Source organism: Loxodonta africana, chromosome 7 (assembly GCF_030014295.1).
Source record: "Loxodonta africana isolate mLoxAfr1 chromosome 7, mLoxAfr1.hap2, whole genome shotgun sequence".
Lineage (NCBI taxonomy): Eukaryota > Metazoa > Chordata > Mammalia > Proboscidea > Elephantidae > Loxodonta > Loxodonta africana.
This window is the reverse complement of record NC_087348.1, coordinates 70,321,920-70,347,963: the sequence shown is the minus strand read 5'-3', so window position 1 is coordinate 70,347,963 and position 26,044 is coordinate 70,321,920. Positions and strand designations below refer to the sequence as shown.

The window sequence follows — 26,044 nt, the reverse complement described above, 5'->3', positions numbered from 1 at the left end:
ATCTACTTTGTTCCTACAGAGCTGGAAAACAGACATGAGTTAGAAGGTTTTGACTTCACCTTGGACTGGTGAAGAGTGGTTGACTCATAGACAGATAAGTGACAGCACCAGGGGATAGGAGCAGTCATGGAAGGGTAGACAGAGGTTGCTGTGGAAGCATGGAGGTGGAACCCTTTTTATCTGAGAACATTCTGGAAAGCTTCACAAAGACATGGCATTAGAACTGAATCTTGAAAGAATTTGAAGAACAGGACAGCTTGGTTACTCTGCTTTTTCCCCAATCCCTTAACCCCAGTCACACCAATGATAAGTTTTTTTTTTTTTTTTTTTTAACCCCTCTTTACAACATTGAACTCTAAGCCTTCAGGGCATCCAGGCAGACTCTCTTAAATTGAAAGTTTTCCTGACCTTATGGGAGAATCTGTCTGACATCTGTTACTCTAATGCTTTCTGTCCTGGGTCATTTGGCTCAGTTGTTGTTAAAGCCAAGATCAGGGTTCTGTCCTCTCCTGTGTGGGGCTGCTTAACTCTGTTCCCTGCCGTGGTTACAGACAAAGATCCTAAGCCAACTGTTCCACCGAGAGCTGCTGCTAACCAGAGGTCCCAGGGAAGCGGACACACACTGTGTCCATGCATCTCCAGCACTTGCTCGTTGATGGCGGCGCCATTGGCCTTGCTCTATGACTGCTACCCTTACAGCTCAAGCAGAGCCTGAGAAGGAAAGGATTAAAGTAGCATAATCTGGGGGGTTGTTTATTTCTACATCCACATTTGCAAGAGGTAGGTGGATTACCTGAATATAGTCATAAATCCCTTAGGGAACTTGTTCATTTGTCTTAAATTAGACCAGTTGTTAGCAGCCATCAAATTGGCCCCATGATCGGTTGGGATTGGACCATTGTGATCCATAGAGTTTTCATTGGCTGATTTTCAGACGTAGATTGCCAGGCCTTTCTTCTTAGTCTGTCTTACTCTGGAAACATTACTGAAACCTGTTGAGCATCAAAGCAATACAGCAGCCCTCCACTGACAGATGGGTGGTGGCTGCTCATGAGGTACATGGGCTGGGAATCAAACCTGAACCCAGATGTCCTGCATGGAAGGTGAGAATTCTATTGCTGAACCACCACTGTGCCCTAAATTAGTCCTAGACCTTTGGTAGTGTACAAAATCCCTTCTCCTTGTGCAGGTGGAGACCCAAGGTACATCCCACCCATCCACCTCTGTCTTAGTTATCTAGTGCTCCTGTAACAGAAATACCACATGAGGATGGCTTTAACAAATAGAAATTTATTTTCTCACAGTTCAGGAGGCTGGAAGTCTGAATTCAGGGTGCAAGCCCTAGGGGAAGGCTTTCTCTGTCGGCTTTGGAGGAAAGTCTTTGTGTTTTCAGCTTGTTTCCTAGTTCCATGGAGATCTCCATGTGGTTTGGGCATCAGTCATCCCCCATCTCTTCTTCTAGTTTGTGTTTAATCTCTCTTACATCTCAAAAGAGATCAATTCAAGATACATCCTACACTAATTCTGCCTAATTAACATGAAGAAAACCCATCCCCAAATGAGATTATAACTACAGGTCTAGAGGTTAGGATATACAACACATATTTTGGGAACACACAGTTCAATCCATAGCATTCCACCCTTTGCCCCCAAAATTCATGTCCTTGCCACATGCAAAGCACGTTCACCCCATCACATTGTCCCACAAGTCCTAAATCATCTCCAAGTCTGAAATCTCTTCTGAATTATCTGAATGAAATATGGGTGAGACTTTAGCTGTATTCCATCCTGGAGCAAAATTCTTTTTCAACTGTGAACCTGTGAAATCTACAAGTTATCTGTTTCCAAAGTAAAATAGTGGAACAGGCACAAGGTAGGCATTTCCATTACAAATGGGAGAAGTTGGGGAAAAGAAGGGATAATGGGCACCAAGCAAGTCCAAAACCCAGCAGAACGAATTACATCAGCTCTCAAGGCTTGAAAGTAATCCTCTGTTTTCTGAGACAGTCTGGGCAGTGGCCCTACTCACAGACTCTGGGTGTTGACCATGCTCTCTGGATTCTGGATGCAGGCCCCTCAGCCCTGGGCTTCACTTCTGCCAGGCCTAGTGGGATGGGAACTCTGCTCCCTCGAGTTTGGGCAGCCCCATTCTTCTAGTCCATCTGAGTGGCGACCCCACACCCTTGGCTGAGTGCAGCAGGCTCTGTTCTGGCTTTTGGGAATGGCACCATCACCCCCTCAGTTTTGGGTGGTAGCCCCACCCGCCCCTGGTACACCATATCAGCAGCCCCACACTCTGGAACCGTGTTGGCAAAGATCCGACTCTGAAACCTAGGAGGCTGTGGACTCACCCTTTGAGATCCAGGAGACTCTGGCCCCACCCCTTGAAAGTGAGAAAACCTTGCTTTCTGTGTTCTTCAGACAGTTCTTCTGGGCTCTGAGCTGCTCCAGGGATGGTCCTTTTCTTTTTTTAGAGGACAACAGATGTAGCTCCTCTGGCCTGTTTCCTGCCTGTAGAATTCCAAAAAACAAATAATGTTCTTTCCTTTCATTCTTTCTCTGTCCCCTTCAGTCTAAGCTGCTGGGTTTTCTGCTGTGGTAGCTGGTTAGATCCATCAGTCACCGGCTTAATCTCTTTAAGAAAAGACTGTGTAGTCATGTCCTTGGTGAACATTTTAGGACATATGTCCTTAATATGTACAACAGAATTTTCCAAATCTTTAAGTTGTGTTTTCATTTTTCATGATTCATTTTTAAGTCCATCTCTTTCCTCTCTCATTTTATTGTAATTGGCAAGAAGAAACAATGCAGCTTCTTTAAGATCTTGCTTAGACATCTCATCAGGTACGTATCCAAGTTCATCATTTACATGTTTACCTTTCACCAATCATTTGAAAATTTAGACAAATTCTTTGGCATTACATAAAAAGCATCACCCTTCCTCCATTGTCCAGTCACATGTTCATCACTTTCTTTTAAGCTTCACCAGAAGCATATTTAACGCCCACATTTCTGGCAACATTCTGGTGCTGGTGCCGTATGTATTCTCTAAGACAATAGAAGCTTTCTCTATGGCTCTTCTCACTTCCTTCTGAGACCTCACCAGAATTGCCTTTGATGTCCATAATTCTACCAACAGTCACTTCAGGCCATTGAGGCTTTTAGCATTAGGCACCTTAAAATTCTTCCATCCTTTATGCATTACCCAATTCCAAAACCACTTCCACGTTTTAGGTATCTGTTAGAGCAGCACCCCACTCTTCCAGTACAAGTGGATGGCTTAAACAAATTTATTTTCTCACAGTTTAGGAGGCTAGAAGTCCGAATTCAGGGTGCCTGCTCCTAGGGGGAGGCTTTCTCTCTACTCTCTGTCAGCTCTGGAGGAAGGTCGTTGTCTCTTCAGTGTGTTTTCTGGGTTCTTTGGAGATCTTCGTGTGGCTTGTCACCAGTCTTCCACCATCTGTACTTCTAGGTTGCTTTTAATCTCTTTTATATCTCAATAGAGATTGACCGAAGTTACACCCTACACTAATTCTTCCTAATTAAAATAACAAAGACAGTCCATTCCCAAATGAGATTATAACCACAGGCGTAGAGGTTAGGATTTACAACATATTCTTAGGAGACACAATTCAGTCCATATTAGTCCCCATTTTAATTTATCTTCTAAATTGCAAAAGTAATATAAAAAAAAAAGCTTGTGGTACATCAAGTAGTTCAAAAGAACGTAGGCTAAAAAGTGAGAGCTCCTTGTTATACATATTCACCAGCCATATCCCAAGATTGGGAATTCTTCCCGACTATTTTATATATGTATATTCATATATATTTGTTATTTTTATTAAAAGAGGATTATTCCTACGTATTATTCTCCAACTTCGTTTTTTTAACCACTTAAAATATCTTAAGTGTAAGATGCCTTTGTACAACAGTGCGAATTTGAGGGAAAGTCCCAATTTTTATTTTTGGTAAAAGCGACTTTTTACTGGAGGTGCCAGATTTGGCTAGGCCTTCCAGTTAAATTTGAATTTCACGAAAACAATGAATACTTTTTAGTATATGTATGACCCATGCAATATTTGGGACATAATATACTAACAAATCACTCGTTTATCTGAAATTTAAATTAAACCAGTTGCCCTGTATTTTATTTGGTAACCCTGCGCTTGTTAGCTAACTGCGTATGACTGATATTTTGTTGTTGTTGTTGGTTTTCTTGCTCTATGTAAGATTTTTCATGCAGAGAAAATGCTGAACCAGAAAAAGGTTCTTTTTCCGGGTTTGGTAAGGGTGGTCTCCGGGCTGCTGTTCACACACCTGATGAATGTGATGGTTAAGGACCGGCTCAGCGGGGCGCCCCATCTTCATTAACTGCCTGATTGGGACAAACTGGCTTGTGTGTCTGCTTTGTAGTTGGGGCTGAGACCCTGGCTCTTTCATCCCAGCCACAGCGTGAAATTGCCAGTGGCAGTTACCTGAAGTTGTGTGGGTGATATTAATTGAATTTTTGTTAATGAATGCTGGTATTTGTAGGAATTTGCAATGCAAACAACCCGCCTTTCAGGCAGTACATAATTGTAATTAGAGCACTTTTTTTTAAAGATTCTTTGAAGTACTGAGTGTTTATGAAATTCAAATGGGGGTCTCAGTCTGCACAATAAAGGGGCCCTTGGTGGTGTTTTTTAAAATCTTCTATTTTGTAGATGTAAATATATGCCATAATTAGCGGGATGTAACTTGAAGAGCCTGGCTGAGTTTATCCCTGTTATTCTTATTTAAAACAGCTGTGGCAGGAGACATAAAGGTGCTGTCCTGTTGTGCTGGGCAGGGGCACAATGACCCCAAGTGAACCTGCTCAAAGACCTGTTTCCCTGTGGGCAGCACCTTTCACCCTCCACGAATGCAAGTTGCCTTACTGGGGAATTGTCCCATGGTCATCCCAGCTTCCCTCCCCACGCCCCCAGCCCAGGCCTCCGGATGCCAATGGGCGCTGGCTTCGGTGATCTTGGCCAGGATGCAAATGTATGCGAATGAATCGGGTACGGTGGGTTTGGGAGCAGCCAGCTTCTTCCAGACCCCCTGCCCAGTGCTGCCCCTTGGGGCACTTCTGTCTGACGGCTCACGGCTCGCCCAGTGCAGAACAATTGTCCTTTGGCGCCCGTGGGAGCAGCTGCGAGGCCCGCACGGCATGACCTGCCTGGTCGAGCCACACCATGTGGCAGGCCTGGAAACCTGCCCACAGCAGAGCTCAGTTCCCGGTGCTGCCTGCCAAGGAGCCAGATGCTGCCATTGGAAAAAATTGCTTCACAATTTGAAATCTTGGTCCTTTGATCATTGCTCAGAAAGGATGAAGAGGAGAGGTTCAAAGTGGTGGTTTGAAAACATCAGTGCCGTCTTGCATCCATCAGTGCCTATTACATTGTCTCTTGTCAGGAACAATCCTCTTGATGTTTTCATTTTTGCAACCAAGTAATTCCCGCCCAGCCCTTCCAGGCTCTCTGGGGTGGAAGGGAGGGATGGGGTAGGCAGGGAGTGTCTGCTCCAGCTCCTGTCCTGACCCGGGTGTCCGTGCCCTTATGGGTCATCTGCTTCCCCTTAGTGACAAAAGTGGTTGTCATCAGCCAAATGCTGCTTCTGAGTGAGCTGCACACTGCCTTTCTTCACTTGGCAACAGTAGCAGCAGTGCTCACTTCCCATTCACTACCTGGTCCTTTTGCCTCCTTGACCTGGGCCTCCCACCCTGAGCCTTTCCAAGGGCATTTGCTATCCCCTGGCCCTGCCTTCCCCTCAGAGGAGTCTGGGTCTCACTTAACTGGACTGTTGTAGTTAGGAGCCGTCCAGTCAGTGTCTACTCATAGTGACCCCACGTGTCAGAGTAGGCCTGCTAGGCTTCCTTTTCCCTCATCCATGAAATGAGAAGGATCACTCTTTGAAGAATGCTGGGTTTTCTGGGTTTGTCGTTGCTTGTATTTTCAGTACTTAAAAAAAAAAAAAAAAAGAAAAGGAACGGCAAAACACTTCCGTGAATAAATGGATTTACTGGGTGATGGGGAATAGAGGAGAAGCCAACCCAGAAATCCATCTGGGGCCTTAAATGTCTAAGTTGCAGGAGCCAAGTAATGAGAGTAAGAGATGAATGATTTGGGGAAGAATTTGGGAAACTTGTTGACATTGCGTTTTTTGTTTCTTTTCCTTTCTGATGCTGGTGGCATTTTCTGCCTGGCATTGTGACCTGCTTTTGCTGTGCATGTATATTGTTTTCCAGGACTTGCCTGCAACTAGACTTTGTTGTTAGGTGCCATCAAGTTGGTTCCGACTCATAATGATCCTGTGTACAACAGAACAAAACACTGCCTGGTCCTGCGCCATCCTCAACAATCGTTGCTGTGCTCGAGCCCATTCCTAAAGCCTCTGTGTCAATCCATCTTGAAGGTCTTCCTCTTTTTCACCAACCTTCTACTTTACCAAGCATGACGTCCTTCTCCAGAGAATGGCCCATCATGATAACATGTCCCAAGTACGTGAGACGAAGACTTGCCATCCTTGCTTCTAAGGAGCATTCTGGCTGTACCTCTTCCAAGACAGATTTGTTCGTTCTTCTAGCAGTCCATGGTATATTCAGTATTCTTTGCCAGCACCGTAATTCAAAGGCACCAATTCTTCTTCAGTCTTCCTTATTCACTATCCAGCTTTCACATGTATATGAGGCAATTGAAAATATCATAGCTTAGGTCAGCTGCACCGTAGTCCTCAAAGTGACATCTTAGCTTTTTAACCCTTTAAAGATGTCTTTTGCAGCAGATTTGCCTAATGCAGTATGTCGTTTGATTTCTTGACTGCTGCTTCTGTGGGTGTTGATTGTGGATCCAAATAAAATGAAATCCTTGACAAAGTCGTTAATTCATTCAACAGACATTTGTTAATGATTGCCTTTTTTATTTCCAGAAATAATTCTGTAGCATCTCTTTAATCATGTCTTTGTGGAAGAGATGATAATTTTGTACATGTTTGAGAAGGTATACCCAAAATATAAGACTTGTCATAAACTCAAATACAAAAAAATGTCCTGATTCTTTCATTCAGAAAAAGCCATTGTTCCCCTTGTGCAGCTCACCTGACGAATGTGGATTGGGGCTACGGTGGAATCCGTTGTATTGATTATGGACCACTGTCTACATTGGGGGAAACCTCTGTAGCTCTGTGCTAATCTCTGTCCTACTCAATATTTTAAATCAACAAGTTAACAAGGATTGATTATTGGAATTCTTAATGGCTGTCATATGCGTGGCCTGTTAGAATTTACAGATGACTTTTATATGCATTATCTCTTTACATCATCACAGTGGACTTTGGAAGCAGTCTTCTCTGTGTTAAACATGAGGAAACTGAGGCACAAATAAGTAACTCCAAATCACATTCCTGCTATCGATGCTGTCATTCAGATACGTGGATAATACATGTCTGGGATGACATAATGACAAATGAAGAGCCAGGAGCCACAAAGATCCTTATCTATAGATGGAATGGCAGTCTGAAACCAGGATGAAGTTTTGTAAAACTAATGTTGAACCCTGGGAAATAGGACCCGAAGAGCCTTATGAGTGAGAAGGGGGAGAGGAAAGATGAGACTAAGGGGAACATGCAGAATTGGCACACAGAGTGTTCTTAAATGGGTGCAGCTCGGAAGCTCTGTGTGGAAGTTATGGAGAAGCAGCTCGAGCTTAACAGGCGTGTAGACAGAATAATGGCTCCCTGAAGCTGTCCATGTGTCTGTAAATACGTTACATTGCATGGCAAAGGGGGATTGAGGTTGCTAATGAGCGGATGGAGTCCCTGGTAAGTGCTTGACTAGTAGCTAAAATGTTGATGGTTCAAAACCACCCAGAGGTGTCTTGGAAGACAGGCCCGGCGATCTTCTGAAAGGTCACAGCCTTGAAAACCCTATGGAGCGAGCAGTTCTACTCTGCACACATGGGGTAGCCGTGAGCCAGAATCAACTTGGAAGGCAGCTAAAAACAACAACAACAATCGGCAGATGAAGCCCTGGGGGGTGTGCAAATGGTTTACATGCTCGGCTGTTAACCAAAAGGTTGGAGGTTTGAGTCCAACCAGACGCACCTCAAAGAAAGGCCTGGCAGTCTAATTCTGAAAAACCAGCTATTGAAAACCCTATGGGACACTGTTCTACTCGGACACACATGGGGGTCACTATGAGTTGGAGTTGTCTAAATAACTAGATGGCAACCAGTTAATCAGCAGACTATCCTGGATTATCTGGAGGGCCCAGTGTTCCTGAAAGTGAAAGAGGACACATAAGAGAACCAGAGAGAGGGCAGCTGAGAAGGACTCTGTCCAGTGTTGCTGGTTTTGGTGATAGGAGGTCAGAAGACAAGGAATGTGGGCAGCCTCTAGAAGTGGGAAAAGGCAAGAAAACAGATTCTCCCCTGGAGCCTCCAGAGAGGGATGGCACCCTGCTGACACCTTGACCTTAACCTAATGGGAGACCCTTGTCAAACTTCTGACTTACAGAGCTGTAAGGTTATAGATTTGTCCTGTTTTAAGACAGTAAATTTGTGACAGCAGCAATAGGAAGCTAATACCACAGGCAAAAGAACTGTCTTAACAATTAGGACTGTTCAGCAGCACAGCAAGTATTATATCATGGTAATAATATTCCTGCGTTTGGACGTATTTATCCAGAAGGTTGCTCAGGTCACTCTTTAATACTTCAGAACCTGGCCCATGACCAAGATTTTGAGCTGGCTTGTCCCCAGAGGGTAGGATGTGGTTTGAATTTGAAATTTGTGGTGGGAAGGTAGGTTTGTTCGTTTTTAGCTGTTGCTTGCATTTTTGTATTTATTTGCTTTTTAAAAACAGCCTGTGGTCAAATAAAAGCTGATTAGGCAAGAATTGTTTCTCTCTCTGATACCAGCACTTTTTTTGTCCCCCCTGATTTTCTTGCCTTCAGAACCACATGAAATAGGTTTGCTTTACACCTAGAGTTTTCAGTTGTAGGGAAAATGAGTCACTAGGTTGGGTAATGAATTCAGCTCAAACACTAGACTCATTACAGTTTGCCTCCTTCATTGTTGATTTAATATGGCATTCTTTCTCTGGTATTACCTTTGCTTCATGGGAGATTAGTGACCACATTTCTTTCTGGGATAGCCCTAGTGTCATTAGCTGACATAACAATTTTCTTTCACATCAATACCTCCTCCTAGAAAATTCCTGAAGAGCAGCTGTGATATGGTTGGATAGTCACATGATTATTTTCCATGTTCAAGGATAATTGCAAAGCTGTTGTTATAGTGAATCAGTTATTTATAATTAGTTGGGAAGCCTTTTAAGATCTAACTTAATAAATGTACGCTAATAACGAAATGTAAACTTTCCTCAAACTGTAAAAAAAAAAAAAAAAAAAGATAATTCAAAGACCATCTGTGTCTCTTATCTGTAGGAAAGCTAAAATACCCTACAACCCCACAATTCCATTTCTAGAAACATCCAACTGAAATGCATGCATGTGTTCATCAAAAAGCATATGTGAGAATGTTCACAGTAGCACTATTCATAATAGGTCCAATTCGGAAACATCTCAAATGTCCATCCGAGGTACAAAGGATAAATTGTGGTATTATCTATTCAATGGAATACTGTACAGTAATGGGAATGAATGAGCTGCACACATCAACATTGATGAATTGTGGAAATACAGTGTTGAGTGAATGAAGCTAAACACCAAGGAGTAAACACTGTGTGATTCCACTTATTTAAAGTTCAAAAAAACAGACAAAACTAATGTGTAATACCAGAAGTTAGGATAATGGTTCCCCTTGGGAGGTGCGGGGTCCCTTCCATTTCTTCATCTGGGTGCTGGTTACATGGGCATATTGACTTTATGAAAATTGTTCAAGCTATAAGCATATGATTTGTGCACTTTTCTGAATGTTATATTTTATGTAAAAAAGTTAATCTTTACACCTTTAAATTCGTAATTTGGTAGAGTAGTTTCTGAAGGCAGGTTTTTATAGTGTGTATTCTTAAATTATCTCATTTTTGATAATTCTTGTCATAACTACAGGTCACCCATTCCAAATTAAAACTAATTAAAATTATTTTAGGAATTCTAAGGTGTTATGAATGATCTGCCACAGGTGTCAGGGTTCTTTGTCTTTAGAAAATGTCTTTAGAAAAGGGGGTTCATTGTCTTTAGAAAATTGAGGAACAATGGCAAAACCATCTGTAAATCAGTCTTCTTTTTATTATTACAGTGCACCCACAGTTCTACTCCCCTCCAAAAAAAATCCTTTGTTGGCCTAAATCCTAAGTAATTACTGCAATTAGTATTGAGTTTTCATTTTATACTTACATACATACAAACACACACGTATATATGTATATACATGTGTGTATACATGTATATACATATATGTACATGTGTGTCTCAGATTGTTGTTAAGTTGATTCCAATTCATGGTGACCCCATATGTGTAGAGTAGAGCTGCTCCAGAGGGTTTTCTTGACTGTCTTAACAGAAGCAGATCACCAGATCTTTTCTTCCTCGGTACATACAGCTAGACGGGTTTAAACTGCCAACCTTTAGGTTAGCAGCAGTCAAAGGCAAATTGTTTGCACCATCTAGGGACCTTATATGCTTCAAATTAGCATACTTATATTACACCCACTCCTCACTTATTGACACGGTTAGGTTCCAAAGACCAGGTCATTATGTGAAAATTGGCATTATGCAAAAATGGGGGATGATCACATCAGATCACAAAATGGAGTATGACTACATCATTATATAACTGCCAAATTAGATCATTACATAATTGCCAAACCACTGAGAATCGTAGCCCAGCCAAGTTGACACATGATCTTAACCATCACAGCCAGCATTACTCTCATCTTACACCTAAGATTTGTTAGTGCCCAACATGCATCATTAACGTGCAGAATAGTCGGATAGTAGATTTTTTACTATTGTCATACATGCAAAATGTCAGATTAACGAGATAGTCAATAAGTGAGGAGTAGGTGTACTTAGCCATTATATTACTTTTCATTTAATAACATGTGCAGACACTTTCTCATATTCATTTTCAGAGGAAGTTCTTACCAGTTTGGAATCATATGAGCTGGTTCAATTCTGCAGCCCTTACGGTGCTACTTTTCCTGTGGTTAAACAGCAGATTTGGAAATGAGCAACGACAGTACAGTAATTGAGTTACTTCACTTCTGAACTTCAGTTACTTCTTTTCTGTCATTCTCCGTGACTGCTTGGAGTTTTTGTGTTTAAAATGTAAAACGATGAACCAGTGCTAATATTTAGTGACAATAATTTTGTCATAGAAAGGAAGAAGGGAATCTTCAAAATGATTCATTCTACTGGTCAGCTACTTTGACTAACATTACCCAAGCACAGAAATTCATATGGGTAGAAACATAAGAATTGTGAAAATTTTAAGTGATTTTGCTAACGTCAAGTCATGGTAAAAAGCATTCTAAACTTGGTGAACATTTTTAAGTTGTATATATTGGCAGATTATTTTGGATATTTTATTTCTGTGTTTACTTCAGACTTTAAGTGTTCAAGTTTGTTTAGAGTTTAAATCTTTTGCTTGTCAAAAATAATGTCATTTATATAAATAAATTAAAAAAAGCACAATTAAAAAATGAAAGAAAACACTATGCCTAGGAAGTTTTTTATGATTAAAAAAAATAATAATAACTATTTCATCCACGGTTCTCCAACCACAGATATTTGTTTCATACAGCACCAATTAACACTTCACCATAGTAAAAATTTGAAACCCTCACAGTGTTCTGTAAAGTCCTATACAATCTGACTCCTGTTATCTCTGATGAGGTGTAACCCTTAAGAAACCTCTCTCCTGGTTAAATTACCTAAGTATGTTTGAAAGTTTTTAAAAAACAATTTCATTTGTTCTACCATTGACTCCTCACTCATTGCTAATCCCCCTCCATCTCCCTTCGCTCCCTCCCACCCCTCAGCCTTACGCCAGAAACAGCAGACTTGATTATATGAGAACTAGCTTGTTTAAATTAAAACCAAACTACTTGCCGTCAAGTCTATTCTGACTCATAGTGACTTTATAGGACGAAGTAGAACTGCCCCATAGGGTTTCCAAGGAGTGGCTGGTGGGTTCAAACTGCTGACCTTTTGGTTAGCAGCCAAGCTCTTAACCACCCTGCCACCAGGGTTCCTTGTTTAATTTACACACTCAATATTAGCTAACATTTTATTCACAGTACATGTAAACTCATTTTTCAAAGTTGAAAAAGAAATTTTTTTTTCTTTATTGTGATTTAGGTGAAAGTTTACAAAGCAAATTAATTTCTTATTAAATAATTAATACACAAATTGTTTTTGCAACATTGGTCGCTAACACTCTTCCCGTTCTCCACCCCGGGTTTCCTGTTTCCCTTCATCCGGTTTTCCTGTCCCTTACTGCCTTCTCATCTTCACTTTTAGGCTGGTGTGGCCATTAGTCTCGTGCACGTGGTTGAACTGTGAAGCACATCCCTCACGTGTGTTATCGTTGGCCCTAGAGAGCTGTCTAATCTTTGACTGAAATGTGAACCTCAGGAGTGACTTCAGTCCTGGGTTAAAAGAGTGTCCGGGGGCCATACTTTCGGAGTTTCTCCAGTCTCTGTTAGGACCAGCAAGGCTGTTTTTATTTATTTGTGTGTGTGTGTGTGTGTGTGTATGAATTTGAATTTTGTTCTACATTTTTCTGCAACTCTATCTTGGACTCTCTATTGTGATCCCTGCCAGAGCAGTTGGTGGTGGTAACTGGGCACCATCTAGTTGTTCCAGGCTCAGCCTGGTGGAGGTTGTGATAGTTTTGGTCGATTAGTCCAAGAAAAAGAATTTTTAATGCACAGGAAAAGTCTTGTTCCCCATAAACTCATTATCGTGGCACTGTTAGAAATCATCCTAAATATTCCTCAGTAGGGCACATGTTAAATGATGGTGCATCCAACCTGAAAAGGATAGGAAACTTTGGGGGCAATGAGTTCATATTAACCGGAGAGGAAAAGTACAGAAAAGGAGAGTGAGAATGGTGGTACAACTGGAACGTAATTAATGTCACTGAATTGTACACGTAAAGTTGTTGGATTGGTGTGTATTCTCAACAACAACAAAAAAAATTTTTTTTAAAAAATGGTATATCTGAACAATGGAATAGTATGCAACCACTAAAAAGAATGGCTTTTTTTTTTTAATTCTTTTGAATACTGATATCCCATATCAGTACTGTATGATCTCTAAGGTATATCATTATTTTTTTTTGTCAAAAAGAATGATTCAGAAAAGTGAATATAATATGCAATTATTTGTGCAAAAAAAGAATATATATTGGAATATGCTAGAATAGCTCTAAAAGGACAGTCATAAAGCAGGTAACACTGGTTACCTCTGGGGAGGTTGACTAGCTCGTGGGTAAAAATAAAACTGTACACTCTTTTTACAGTTATATTTTCTTTATAACCATATGCATGTTTATGCTTTTTAAAAAGTGCTAAAAAATTTTTGGCATGAGTTACTTTATAACAGCAAGAGCATAAATCCCACAGTAAAGAAGAATGTCACCGATAATCCATTACTGCAAAACACGTAAGACATGTTTCTGAGAGATGTGTTCCAAGATGATAGCAAAACAATGAGGCAGTGGCAGCTCTTGAAGACCCATTTTAGCACATGTCATGAGAACATCCATGACTGCTTTGTGGACTGTGTGGTGGTAATTGCAGTCTTCAGAGCCCCTTGTGTGCCCAGGATTAGTTGGCAGTACTTCGTAGCCTTTGCCCTGGAAGCTGGAGCTCCGGTGGACCCAGCTACTCTTGGCCTTGAGTAGCTCAGATGCAGATAGAGGGAAGACATATATTCTTTACCACCTCACTGCAGTTTTATGGAACCAACCATTAAACCTTTAAATCTGAGAAAAATGCACGCCTGGGTATTTTTATTTGTTTAGGATTTATGCCCCGTATAATTCCAAAGGGTCCGCAGTTTGAATCTGCCAGGTGCTCCTTGGAAACACTATGGGGCAGTTCTACTCTGTCCTACAGGGTCACTATGAGTCGGAATCAACTCGACGGCACTGGGTTTTTTTATAATTCCAAAGAGCAAATTACGAGGAAGCTTATTAAATTTATAGACAAGTACAAGTAAAATCAGATTGGAAACAAATAAAAGGAGCTATACACTGGTTGTTAGCCATTATTAGAAACACCTGGAATGAGTTAATGACTGCAGTTGAGCACTAAATTTAACTTTGAGTTTCTTGGCACATTAGGTGAAAAGGGAAATATAGAGCAGAAGGTTCTCTGTATGTAAATCCAGTTTTGCCTGAGGAGATGGATGTTTTCCTGCTACTCAATTCAAGAAGGAAATTCAAATAGAGATCCTTATTAAAAATATGTATATAGGATGACTGAGGTAATTTTCTTAGAACCTATGCTGAGCTCTCATGGTGATTAGTGCTTACCAATGTATTAAAATTAGCTAGTCAGAATGTTTCAAACCACGGAATGTGAAGTCTCATCTGAGTATCAAATTCACCCACCTGTCAATAATCACCACAATAGTTCAAGTATTATCATCTCTTATTTAAAATAAAATTTAAAAAACCCATTGCTTTCGAGTCAATTCCGACTCATAGCGACCCTATAGGACAGAGGAGAACTGCCCCATAGGGTTTCCATAGGGTTTCCAAGGAGCGGCTGGTGGATTTGAACTGCCAGCCTTTTGGTTAGCAGCCGAGCTCTTAACTGCTGCACCACCAGGGCTCCATCATCTGTTATAGTGTCTCTCTACATTCATTCGTGCTGTCTTCCAGAGTCCTCTCCAGGCTGTGGTCAGAGGTGATTACTGGGGTGCAGATCTGATCATACCCTCTTATTGCTCCCATCCCATCTCCTGTTCACAATTCCTGTGTCCCATAAAAACCAAACCCATTGCCATCAAGTTGATTCTAACTGGTCCAATAGCTCTTAGGATGTAAAACCAAAATCTTGCCACCCCTGAGCCATTCCTGCGGTGGTCTCTCCCTTGATTTCTCTGTTCTGGCCTTTATTTTAAGCCCTTGTTTCTGACATTTACCCTTAAACCCTGTTCTCTCTGGGGGAGTGCCCTGCCTGCCTGAACAATCAGCTGCATCATTGGAAGTCCTGGACCCCTGGAGTCCGTCTCACCACTGCTGTTTGTTCTCATATCCCCTGTGTTGGGATCCTGTCTCTGTTGTAATGTCTTCCCTACTGGAGCATATGCCCCATGAGAGCCAGGAGTGGTTCAGCTTTTGCTCACTGTTGTATCCCCAGCTCCAGACACAGTGCCTGGTGTACAGATGGGATCAGTAGATAACTAAAAGAAGGGCACTATCTAGTCAGTGACCTAGAGCTGCAGCAGCCTCCCAGCCTCCCTCGCTAATGTCTGTTACACCATGCTGAGAGATTATACCATCAGGAGATGGATGAAGCACAGCCTTGATCACTGAATCGCTTCCTTGTTCAGAACTTTAAAGGGGTCCCCATTCCTGTAGATACAGTCCACACCCCTTATTTAGCACTCTTTGAGCCTACATTGTATTTCTCCCAGTCTCCTTAGTCCTTGGAGTCCTTGGGTGGTACGTATGGTTAACATGCTCTGCTGCTAAGCAAAAGGTTGGAGGTTCAAGTCTACCCAGAGGTGCCTTGGAAGAAAGGCCTGGCAATCTACTCTGAAAAATCAGCTATTGAAAACCCTGTGGAGCGCATGTCTACTCTGACACACGTGGGGTCACCATGAGTCGGAGTTTTCTCAATGGCAGCTGGTTTTCCTTAGTCCTTACACAGTAGATGGAATGAAGCCCCTCAGGTTTCTGCCCATGCTATCCCCTCAGCCCATCTCAGCATGTCCAAATCATAACAGTCCCTGTGCAAACACTCTTTCTCAACATCCTCTTAAATAATGCCTCTGGTTGGAAGTAATGCCTCCCACTGTCTGAACTCTGAGTACCCTTGCATGGTTCTTATTTTCTATCTGAATTATAATTATTTTATTTACATATCTCACATATTGGGTTGCAGCTTAATCTCCTATAGTGCATAGTAGATACTCAATTTAAAAATGTGTGAAATGAGTGACAATTTGCATTAATTATTGAGAATTTTGTACGCCAATTTTCAGTCAGAACCATTTCCACTTCAGATGCTGTAATTTTGAGTTGTTTGTTTTTACGGGTGTAACGAATACCCAGCTGCAGAGTCTGCTGTTCTTTTAAAAATCTCTAGAGATAAGTGAATATGAAACTGACTCATACACAGTTTTTTTTCAAAGACCTCATGGATCTTTTATTGCAAGGGTACAGCATTTTCATAGTGAATGCATGAAACTAAACTAGACAAGTGTAACATGTCATCTCAAGGGAAGACTGTCCAAATTAGCGCCCACTTCATAATTTGACCCAGGAACGATTTTTTCTAGCTAAGCAACACCTCCCCACCTCCCTGAACCACCCCTGCCCTCTACTCCAAATGGAGGTGGTTTCCTGACAGTTACTGCTTGTTGCCATGACTCCTCGGACGAGAGTAATCCCCACCTCCGTTTTCTTTCCAACAGGCGGATTTAAACTGCAATATTCAAGATGATGCTGGGGCTTTTTACGGTGTAACCAGTCAGTACGAGAGTTCTGAAAATATGACTGTCACCTGCTCCACCAAAGTTTGCTCCTTTGGGAAGCAAGTAGTAGAAAAAGTAGAGGTAAGTTGGCCTCTGTATAGTGAAACCTTCATTCAGGGGCACACATTGCCTTTTCTTAAACCTTCACTGGGACACCAAGAGTTTTACTTTTTTGATGTCTCTTCACCTTTCCCCTTTCTCCTTTCTTTTCCTTATTACTGCTAAAAAAGACAAAGTGATTTGAAAGTACTTGATAGAAGGCAAGCAGAAAGTTCCGTGCCAGCTCTCTCTGACTCTGCAGTCTGCCCTGCTCGACCAGCGGTGCTTACCTCTGCATGAGGCCTTGTGGGGTACGCTGGTATGGAAATCTGGGGGTTATAGATAGGACCTGCCCCCTAGCAGAAGCAGGAGGGTCCCAGTGATGCCCTTCTGGCCCCATCCCCAGGTCCAAGGGGACTCCCAGGCATTGCAGATAACAAGCAGGGTGGTGTCCGGCTCATTGGCACCTGCTTTCTCAAACTCTGACGCCTTGAGTTTAATAACGTTACTTTTGCCATTTGCTATCCCCTTGTTTTAATTATATCTCGTTATATATTGGGATCAAATACCTATTTATGGCTTTTGTATTTTGTGCATCTTCCCATTTAAAAATGTATATTTTTATAAGAGTGAGCTGCTCTGTGTGAGTAATGTTTGTAGTTGGCAATCTGTTTAAAGTTGGATTATCCAGTGTCTTCTGTCCATCACCCAGCCGATCCATGTTCAATGAACAGTTTTTACTTGAAGGGGTCCCAGGCCATTGAGGAGCCTGACTGTGACAAGCACAATGGTACAATCTTGGGTTGTACCATGAGGATTTGGGATGCTCTTGGCCCCCATAAGTTCCTCAGCACAGGAGAGCTTCATGAGAGCTGTGTTAAGGACGGTTAGGGTAGCAGAAGAGAATATAGGTGAGTGGGTCAGGTGGGCAGTTAAAGCTTTAGATGACATGAGCTTTACTAAAGTGGTAGTAGTCATTTTGAATAGAACTTTGAAATGGATTGGATATTAAAGGTAAAAGAGGAGGAGGCGTGAAAGATTGCACCCACGTTTTATACTTGGAAGGACAATACTGCCACCCACAGAGATAAGGAGATAAGGGATCCAAGAGGAAATAGCTAGGGAGTGATTATAGATCTAGAATTTGGGAGAGAGAGGTAAAGGCTGAAAATACCAATTAAGAATAATTAAAGCTGTGGGAATGGAAAAGTAGCTGAAGAGAGGTAATGAAGAGAGCACAGGAATAAGGATTAAGTTGGGGGAACCAGCAGCCAGCCCGGGGGTGAGTAGAAGGAAATGTAGACAGAGAAGCAGAGGGCCACAGAGGAGGAGGAGAACAGACTCAGTGCAATGTCCAGGAAGCCTAAGGAGAGGGGAGGTGAGACGGTTTCTGTGTAATGACACAGGGCTGGGAGACCTGGAACCGAGTGACTTGATCTCCTCTGAGAAGGAGGAAACCAAGTTCCTTATCCGTGGTTGGGAGCATGGAAGGTGAAGGTTAAGTAATTCCGCCATGTAACGGAATCATGAGGGATACATTTCTCTACATGGACATCCCCCCTGGGCAGGTACATGTGAAAAAAAATGGACCACATAAGGTTTCTCATATTACAGATTATTCCCTGTCAGCTCCTTAGATAATCTACCCAAAGCTCTGTACAAGTTCAGGGAGCAGGGAATGGTTACTTTTGATGGGTAAAATCCCAGGAGTTTTCACGGAGGAGGTGGTATGATTTTGGCAAGCAGAATTTTACCGAAGTCTTTAATCCACCTTGAATGTATTTTGTATTTGGTGTGAAATGGAAGGCTGCTTACATTTTCTTCCAAAGAGGCATTTGTGTCAAAAGCGTTTATTAAGTGATTTCATCCTTTCTCACCTAAAATGACCTGCCAGGTTAAGTTACCACATACACTAGGGGTTGTTCCTGGATTCTCTCTATTCTATTCTCTATCCGTCACTATATAGCCCAATACCAGGCTGATTGGATTGCATTGGCTTTATAGTATATTCTGATATCTGCTAAAGCAAGTCAGTCTCATGATTCTTTTCCATGTTTTTTTCTAAGCTAGTAACCAGCATTTATTACTGCAAATAATGAGATCATTTAAATATGAAGAAGGTGAAAAAAAATCTTGTTTGGACAATCTAATTGTTATTGCATTAAATTTAGATGTTAATTTGGGGAAAATTGATATATTTTTGTTGTTAAATCTTCCCAACCAAGAACTGTTTGCATTTCCATCTAGTTTTATGTCTTGTAATAAGAGTGTATAGTTTTCATCATATAGATACAGCCCTTTCTTATTAAATATAGTCCTAAATATTATATAATTCTTTGCAAGTCCCCGTTTCTAGATTCTAGCTGCTAGAAAAGAAAAAAGCCGTTGGTTTTTGTATATCTATATTCTGTTTATCTTGCCAAATTCTCTTCGTAACTGCAGTGTTTTTTTTCCTAAAGTCTTTGATTTTCTTTGTATAATCATGTCAGCAGCAAAAAGAGAAGTCTTTATTTTATCTCTTTTTTCCCAATATTTATACCAGGTTTTTTTTTTGCTCATTTGCCAAAACCCCCAACACAGTTATAAATAGAAGTAGTGATGATAGGTATCCATGAATAGTTGCTGTTAGTCATAGAAATGGTTTTGGTTTTTTGCCATTTAATATTTATTTTTCATTTTTTATAAATGGTCTTTATTATATATTTGAGTGCTTTCTGTTTCTTTTGTACTTAGAGTATTTATTAGTGATAGTATTTTTTTCAAATGCCTTTTCAGCAACTCTTGCTGTATGGTTTTTCTCCTCCAGTTTGTTGATACAATGAATTAGGTTCATGCATTTCCTATGTGTGAACCACCACAGCATTTCTGAAGTAAGTTCCACTTTGGATACATCGATGGATTCTCCTTGCTGATATTTTATAGTTTTTGCATCTCCTGACAACTGACACTGGTGACATAGTGGTTAAGAGCTACATCTGCCAACCAAAAGGTTGGCAGTTCAAATCTACCAGGCGCTCTTTGGAAACTCTTTGGGGCAGTTCTACTCTGTCCTATAGGGCCGGTAAGAGTCGAAATTGACTTGATGGCAACAGGTTTTAACAACCAATGCAGCAATACTTTCCCCTTTTTCTTTTTGTAATAATCTCTTTATCAGTTGTTAGTATTATATGTATATTGCATTCATAAAAACAATCAGGAAACTTCCTTTGTGATCTGTCATGATTTGGAAGTAACTGTTCTTTAAAGTTACATAAAACTCAGCTATGAAACCATTTGATCTCTGTGCCTTTTTAGCTGGTAGATCTCTAAACAGCTTTCTAGTAACTTTCAGAGCAGCTAGTCTGTTGGGGTTTTCGTCTTCTTTTTGGCTTAATATTGAAATTTGTGTTTTGCCAGAAGAGCGTGTCTCCTAGGTTTTTAGTTTTTTCTTTTCTCAGAGTTGAGTGATGTCACCTGTTATAAACCTTCTAATCTCTCTGTAATTGTGGTTTTGTCTCTTGTCCTGTTTTAATCTTGTCCTTTAAAAAAAAAAAAAATTTACACTTTTTCTAAATTGTATGAAGGGTTTATTTAGTTTGCTTTTTCAGTGAAACAGCCTTTTCATTTATTCTGTCTATTTTTTATGTTCAATTTCATTGATTTGAGCTTTCATCCTTATTTTCCTATTCCTGATTTCCTTTGTGGTTTTGGTTTATTTGGTGGGCTCTTGTTGTTGCTGTTAATTTTATTTTTCAAGATGTATATTTATTTTTGTAGTTTCTCGTCCTTGATGAAGACATATGAAGCTTCCTCACTAAGTCTCCTCCAGCTAATAGCTTTACTGTATGCCATAAGTTTTGATATATTTTCCTTTTCATTGCTCTCTAGCTACTTTGTAATTTCCTTTTTAATTCCTCTTTGATCCAGGTTATCTACTAGTGTGTTCCTTATTTCTTAGTATTTCAATGGAATCTTCAAACTGCTTCTACCAACACTTTTATAATTTGTTTTAATTGACGACATCCCTCGCTGATAGTCAGAGGCTTGTGATCGGTGTGAAGTAGCCGGTATTCCCAAAAGGAGAGAAGTTATCTGTGTTGGTTGTTAGCCTGTGTGGTCTTACCACAGTAAAGGGGATTTTCTTTGGGCCTTTTGAAGACTAGGAATTCACTGGGCCTACTCTCCCAGATCTTCCCCAAGTAGAGGGTCACTAAGTAGGCAGTTAGATGTTTTTTTTCTGAACTCTGCTACAGATAATCTGTATAAATGTCTTTAAAGGCATCATCTTTCAAACACTTTTTTAATTATTTCCAGAAAAAATAATGCTTTCTGTGTACAGCAGTAAGCTTGGAAATAGGATTTTCTTTAAGAAAACACACATATAGTACAGCATAGTGCAGGTGATTAATACTTTCAAGAGACGTGCTTTTGCAATCAGCAGTATCTGTTTCACAAGCTTTGAAGTTAAGTGTAAAAATACTGAAATCCTTTTTCCCTCACAGACGGAGTATGCAAGGTTTGAGAATGGCCGATTTGTATATCGAATAAACCGCTCCCCGATGTGTGAATATATGATCAACTTCATCCACAAGCTGAAACACTTACCAGAGAAATATATGATGAACAGTGTTTTGGAAAACTTCACAATTTTATTGGTAACGGTTTCATCTCTTTTGTGTGTTGGGAGATTCTGGCAGCCTCTGCCATGAGGCCTGTTGGGGAAAGGAAGAAAGGTGGACCTGGGAGGCACCAGGGCCTGGGCCAAGGGAACTGACCAGGCTGCTGGGCTGGGCCCCAGGTGGTAGTCAGCAGTCGGAGTCACAGCATCCATGGGGCAAACATGGGCTCAATTTGGGTTTCAGTCTAGAGAAGTGAAGGGGTCTCCTCAGCAGGGACTTCTCAGCTTGGCAGACTGGAATTGAGTGGGTGATTAAAAGCAGTGTCCTAGATCAGTGGTTCTCAGCCCTGGCTGCACATCAGAAAGACCTGGATACCCAGACCACATCCTAGATCACTTAAATCAGAATCTCCGAGGATAGGACCCAGGCGTGGGCATTTTTTAAAGTTTCCCAGTGTAAAAACGGCATGGCGGGGCATCAGAGATCCTCCTGTAACTTTATAAGGGAGAGACAGAATCAGCATCAGCCCAAGGCTGAGCCCTATCTGTTGGAGGTCAAACATACTTCCACCCTCCAATCTTTTTACTAATTCTGATACCAGCCATCCCTCCCAGAGCACTCTACTTCTTTGCTGGGTTCAGTATTTCATTGCAGTGGCCGCACAGAACTCATATACTATACTTAAGAATTATGGCTTGTAATAGAGAAGTAACAGGTTACAATTCAGGATCGGTAACGACTCAAGATACAATTCTTCAGTCAGGACAACTCCTCAGCTGTGCCCACAGGTAGGCCTCTCTCTGACCCTTGGCCTTTCAGCATGGCCTCTGCCCTGCTCAGGCAAGTGTTACAAAGATTTTTAGCTCTGCCAATAAGTGCTTAGGGTACCCCACTCTGTCAGTAACCCTTGGCCAGAAGGCACTAAGCCCTCTAACTCTGTGGGTCAGCAAGCCAAGCTCCATCAAGTGCCTGGAGGCACCCAGTTCCACAGTAAGCCTCCTTCCAAAGGTGCTCAGTATTCTCACTCCGTGGGCCACGAAGCCCGCTGTGCCATCTCCTGCTAGTCTCCTGATTCTGCTGCTGCCAGTTCTCTGCCGTGCTTGCTGCTGCTTCTTGCCGCCTTGCACTGTCTCTGGTGTTACAGCTCTCTGTCTTCTGGGTCTGTGAGGTTCTCAGCACAGGGCCCCTGGGTCCAAAGGACACATTCCACTCCCACTTCTTGGTGGTAGTGAGTTATCTCCCCTCTGCTCTAGGATTGGCCTTTTTTAAGCCTAGGGGATGGCAAAATTAACCAATCCCCTCATTAGGGTTTCATACACCTTATTTGCACCCCACAGGGGTGCTATGCACCTTATTTGCATTATTAGCAAGCTGTCCAATCTCCTTCGTGGGGCCACAAGCACCTTATTTGTGTAGTCCCACCCAGTAATTCAGTGGGAGTTACAAGACCATGGCTAGAAAGACTGTATAAAAGCAATCCATCACACCGCAACAAGGTAGTTCCTATGTGCAGCCAAGTTTAAGACCACTATCTGAAGTCTCAGCAACAAGGTATGCAAATCAAGTATGAGGCAAAAGTTGGGTCACTAGGTTTCAAACACACCTTGACTCATTCTACAAAGGATTTTCAGGGCCTCATAAGAAGTGCCATGCAATAAGATAGCAAAATACAAAATCTACGCACCAAGAGAAATATAAAATGCAGTGACTAGGAAGAGGAAAAATGCCCTTTGTAGTGCAGCTGGAAAGTATGGTCAAAACTTTACGGGCAGCAAAAAAAAAGGGGGGGGGGGCAGCTAAAAGGGAAAGGAACAAAGAGTAGTTCTTAGGTCCATGAAGGGAAAACTTATCAGTTTCCCTGGATGGTGTTATGTGTGTGTTTCTCCTAATATTTAACTTTAAAACAGATTTCTCACTGGGGCTTCATTTGGGGACCTGGGAAGGTTATTAGGAACAGTGTCCTTAAAAAATGTCCCTACCAAATACACAGTAATGGGTTTTTTAAGGCTCATTTTTAAAATAACATTCCTGATGAAACAAAGAAAAATGCAAAAATAACAGTTGATAGAAATAATTTTGCTGAAAGGGACAAGATGTATTATGGTTGGCTATTCAGTCCCCTGAAGGCCTATCTTGTTACTAGAATTAAGAAGTAGAAGACTTAGAGCAGGAATTTTTTACCTGGATTTTTGGGATCCACTGGGACAGTGGTTCTCAAGCAGTGGTATGTGGTTAAAAGAAAAAGTTCTTCCCTCATCCCCAAAGAAGCCTTGATTAGTAGCTTTTGCCAATTTCTGTGGTGTAAATACTCCCTCAGTGGGCACTTTCGAGCTGCCAACAGTCATCTGGCTCTAAAGTTCCTTATATCTAATGATTAACTCTCATGAACAAGTAGGAGCCAACTCCAACATAGCACTGTAAAAATAAATACATAGAATTTTAAAACATCTTAAAAGATTGACTCAGGAAGATTTTAAAAATTCTGAGGGGGGAGTTCCGGCATCATCTTTTGTTTGTTTATTTTTAAAGAACCCCCAGGTAGTTCTAATGTGCAGCCAGGGTTGAGAGCCACTGCTATAGTGGATTGGTAAATGAGCTGCCGGGAGTCTCAGTTCACAGACACATAATTGGTGTACAGTTGGCAGGCATGTAACTTACGTATACAGTTTTCATTTATTCTAGGGAGAGAATCTCAGTAGCGTCTCAGATGTGTCTGTGACCTTCTAAAATTTAGAAAACAGTAATCCAAGGAAAGATTGGAACAAAAAACTAATAACTAAGCCTGTTGCCATCAAGTCGGTTCTGACTCATAGCGACCCTATAGGACGGTAGAACTGCCCCATTGGGTTTCCAAGGAGTAGCTGGTGTATTTAAACTGCAGACCTTTTGGTTAACAGCTGAACACTTAACTATTCTGCTACCAGGGTTCCATACATGTTCTTTAGTAACTTTTGCAGGCCATGGTGAGTTAGTGGTCAGATTCTAGCCTTCTGTGTAGGAGACCTGGCTTTAGTTCCTAGCCAGTGCACCTCATGTGTAGCCACAGAACTCATGTGTCCATGGAAGCTTGCATGTTGCTGTGCTGCTGAACAAGGTTCAGAAGAGCTTCCAGACTAAAAGGGAGTAGGAAGAAAGACCTCACACTCTACTTCTGAAAATCAGCTGATGTAAACCCTACGGATCACAGCAGTCCGATCTGCAACCAATCATGGAATGGTGAAAGACCAGGCAGTGTTTTGTTGTGCACGGGGCTGCCATGAGTCAGGGGCCGACTTGACAGCAGCTAACAATATCACAACAAGTAACTCTTCATTAGTATCATTTCCTCTCAAATGGTCTTTTGATGAAAATTGAGCAGTTCACAGTTTGGGGTGCCACCAGATACTGGTCGTATAGGTGCTCTCTTGATATTTAAGGCCAAGTATATCACTTTAGCGCTCAGATGAGCAGAAGGTGAATTTGGCATCCTATTGTGGACATTAAGTAGCCTCAGGAATTAACCGAAACTCTGGATTGTCTTAGTTGTTTCTTAAAACAGGGAGTCGCTGAAGGATTTGAGTAAGGATGTTTGATTAGGTTTGCTTTTAGAAAATTCCTTCTGAGAATGTCATGGGGAATTGAAACCAGAGTGAGGAGGGAAGGAGTCAGGGTCCATTAGGGAGGTAAGAGTGCAAGATCTGAACGAAGGATGAGGCCACGGGCAATGAGAAGATAGGTGGATTCTAGAGACTCAACCTAAGAGAGAAAACAGATATCCTAAAAAAATTTTGAAAGATAAAAACCAAACCTGTAACCATCGTGTTGATCCTAACTCATCGCAACCCCTATAGGACGGAGTAGAACTGTCCCATAGGGTTTCGAAGGAGCAGCTGATGGGTTCAGACTGCCAACCTTTTGGTTTGCAACCAAGCTCTTAACCACTGCACCACCAGTGCTCCTTTTGTAAGATAAAGCCTATGTAAATTAAGAAGAATTGTCATTTGGTCATTCTCATCTTACCACTGTTCCTTCATTCACCAGATATTTTACTGAGTCCACCACTGCTGGTTAATGTAGTGATGAGTTAGACACTCACAGAGCTTATGTCTGCTGTTGGCTGTTGTGATGAGTTAGACACTCACAGTGCTTATGTCTGCTGTTGGCTGTTGTGATGAGTTAGACACTCACAGCGCTTATGTCTGCTGTTGGCTGTTGTGGTGAGTTAGACACTCACAGCGCTTATGTCTGCTGTTGGCTGTTGTGATGAGTTAGACACTCACAGCGCTTATGTCTGCTGTTGGCTGTTGTGATGAGTTAGACACTCACAGCGCTTATGTCTGCTGTTGGCTGTTGTGATGAGTTAGACACTCACAGCGCTTATGTCTGCTGTTGGCTGTTGTGATGAGTTAGACACTCACAGCGCTTATGTCTGCTGTTGGCTGTTGTGAAACAAAATTCAGCAGATGGTTAAGAATGAGATAGGAGACAATCTCCTAGAATGGGACAGAATTAGAGAAAAATTCTCTTCTTGTAAAAAAATAAAATTAATTCTTGTGGTCTCTTCTTGGTCCCAGATTATGGGTAAGACCATATCTACAAGGTCTTTCTTACACGTAGTAAGCAAGTTTAGACAGGATTCAAGTGAGACGCTTATTCTGAAATAGCATTGGAGAGGTCAGAGTAAGGCTGAAGTGATCAGTAGTAATCCTTTGGCTGAATTGAAGGCTTGCTCTTCAGT

General features: G+C 41.5%; 1 protein-coding gene across 3 annotated transcripts in view; it reads left to right on the top strand.

Moving 5' to 3' along the window:
- Nucleotides 1–26,044, top strand: part of TEAD1 (TEA domain transcription factor 1) — a 298,012-nt gene that overhangs the window by 264,200 nt on the left and 7,768 nt on the right. For all 3 annotated transcript variants that reach the window (XM_064288418.1, XM_064288417.1, XM_064288415.1), the window contains 2 exons: nt 16,631–16,771; nt 21,211–21,363. In XM_064288418.1, the coding sequence (XP_064144488.1) occupies nt 16,631–16,771; nt 21,211–21,363 (294 nt within the window). The remainder of the gene's footprint in view (nt 1–16,630; nt 16,772–21,210; nt 21,364–26,044) is intronic.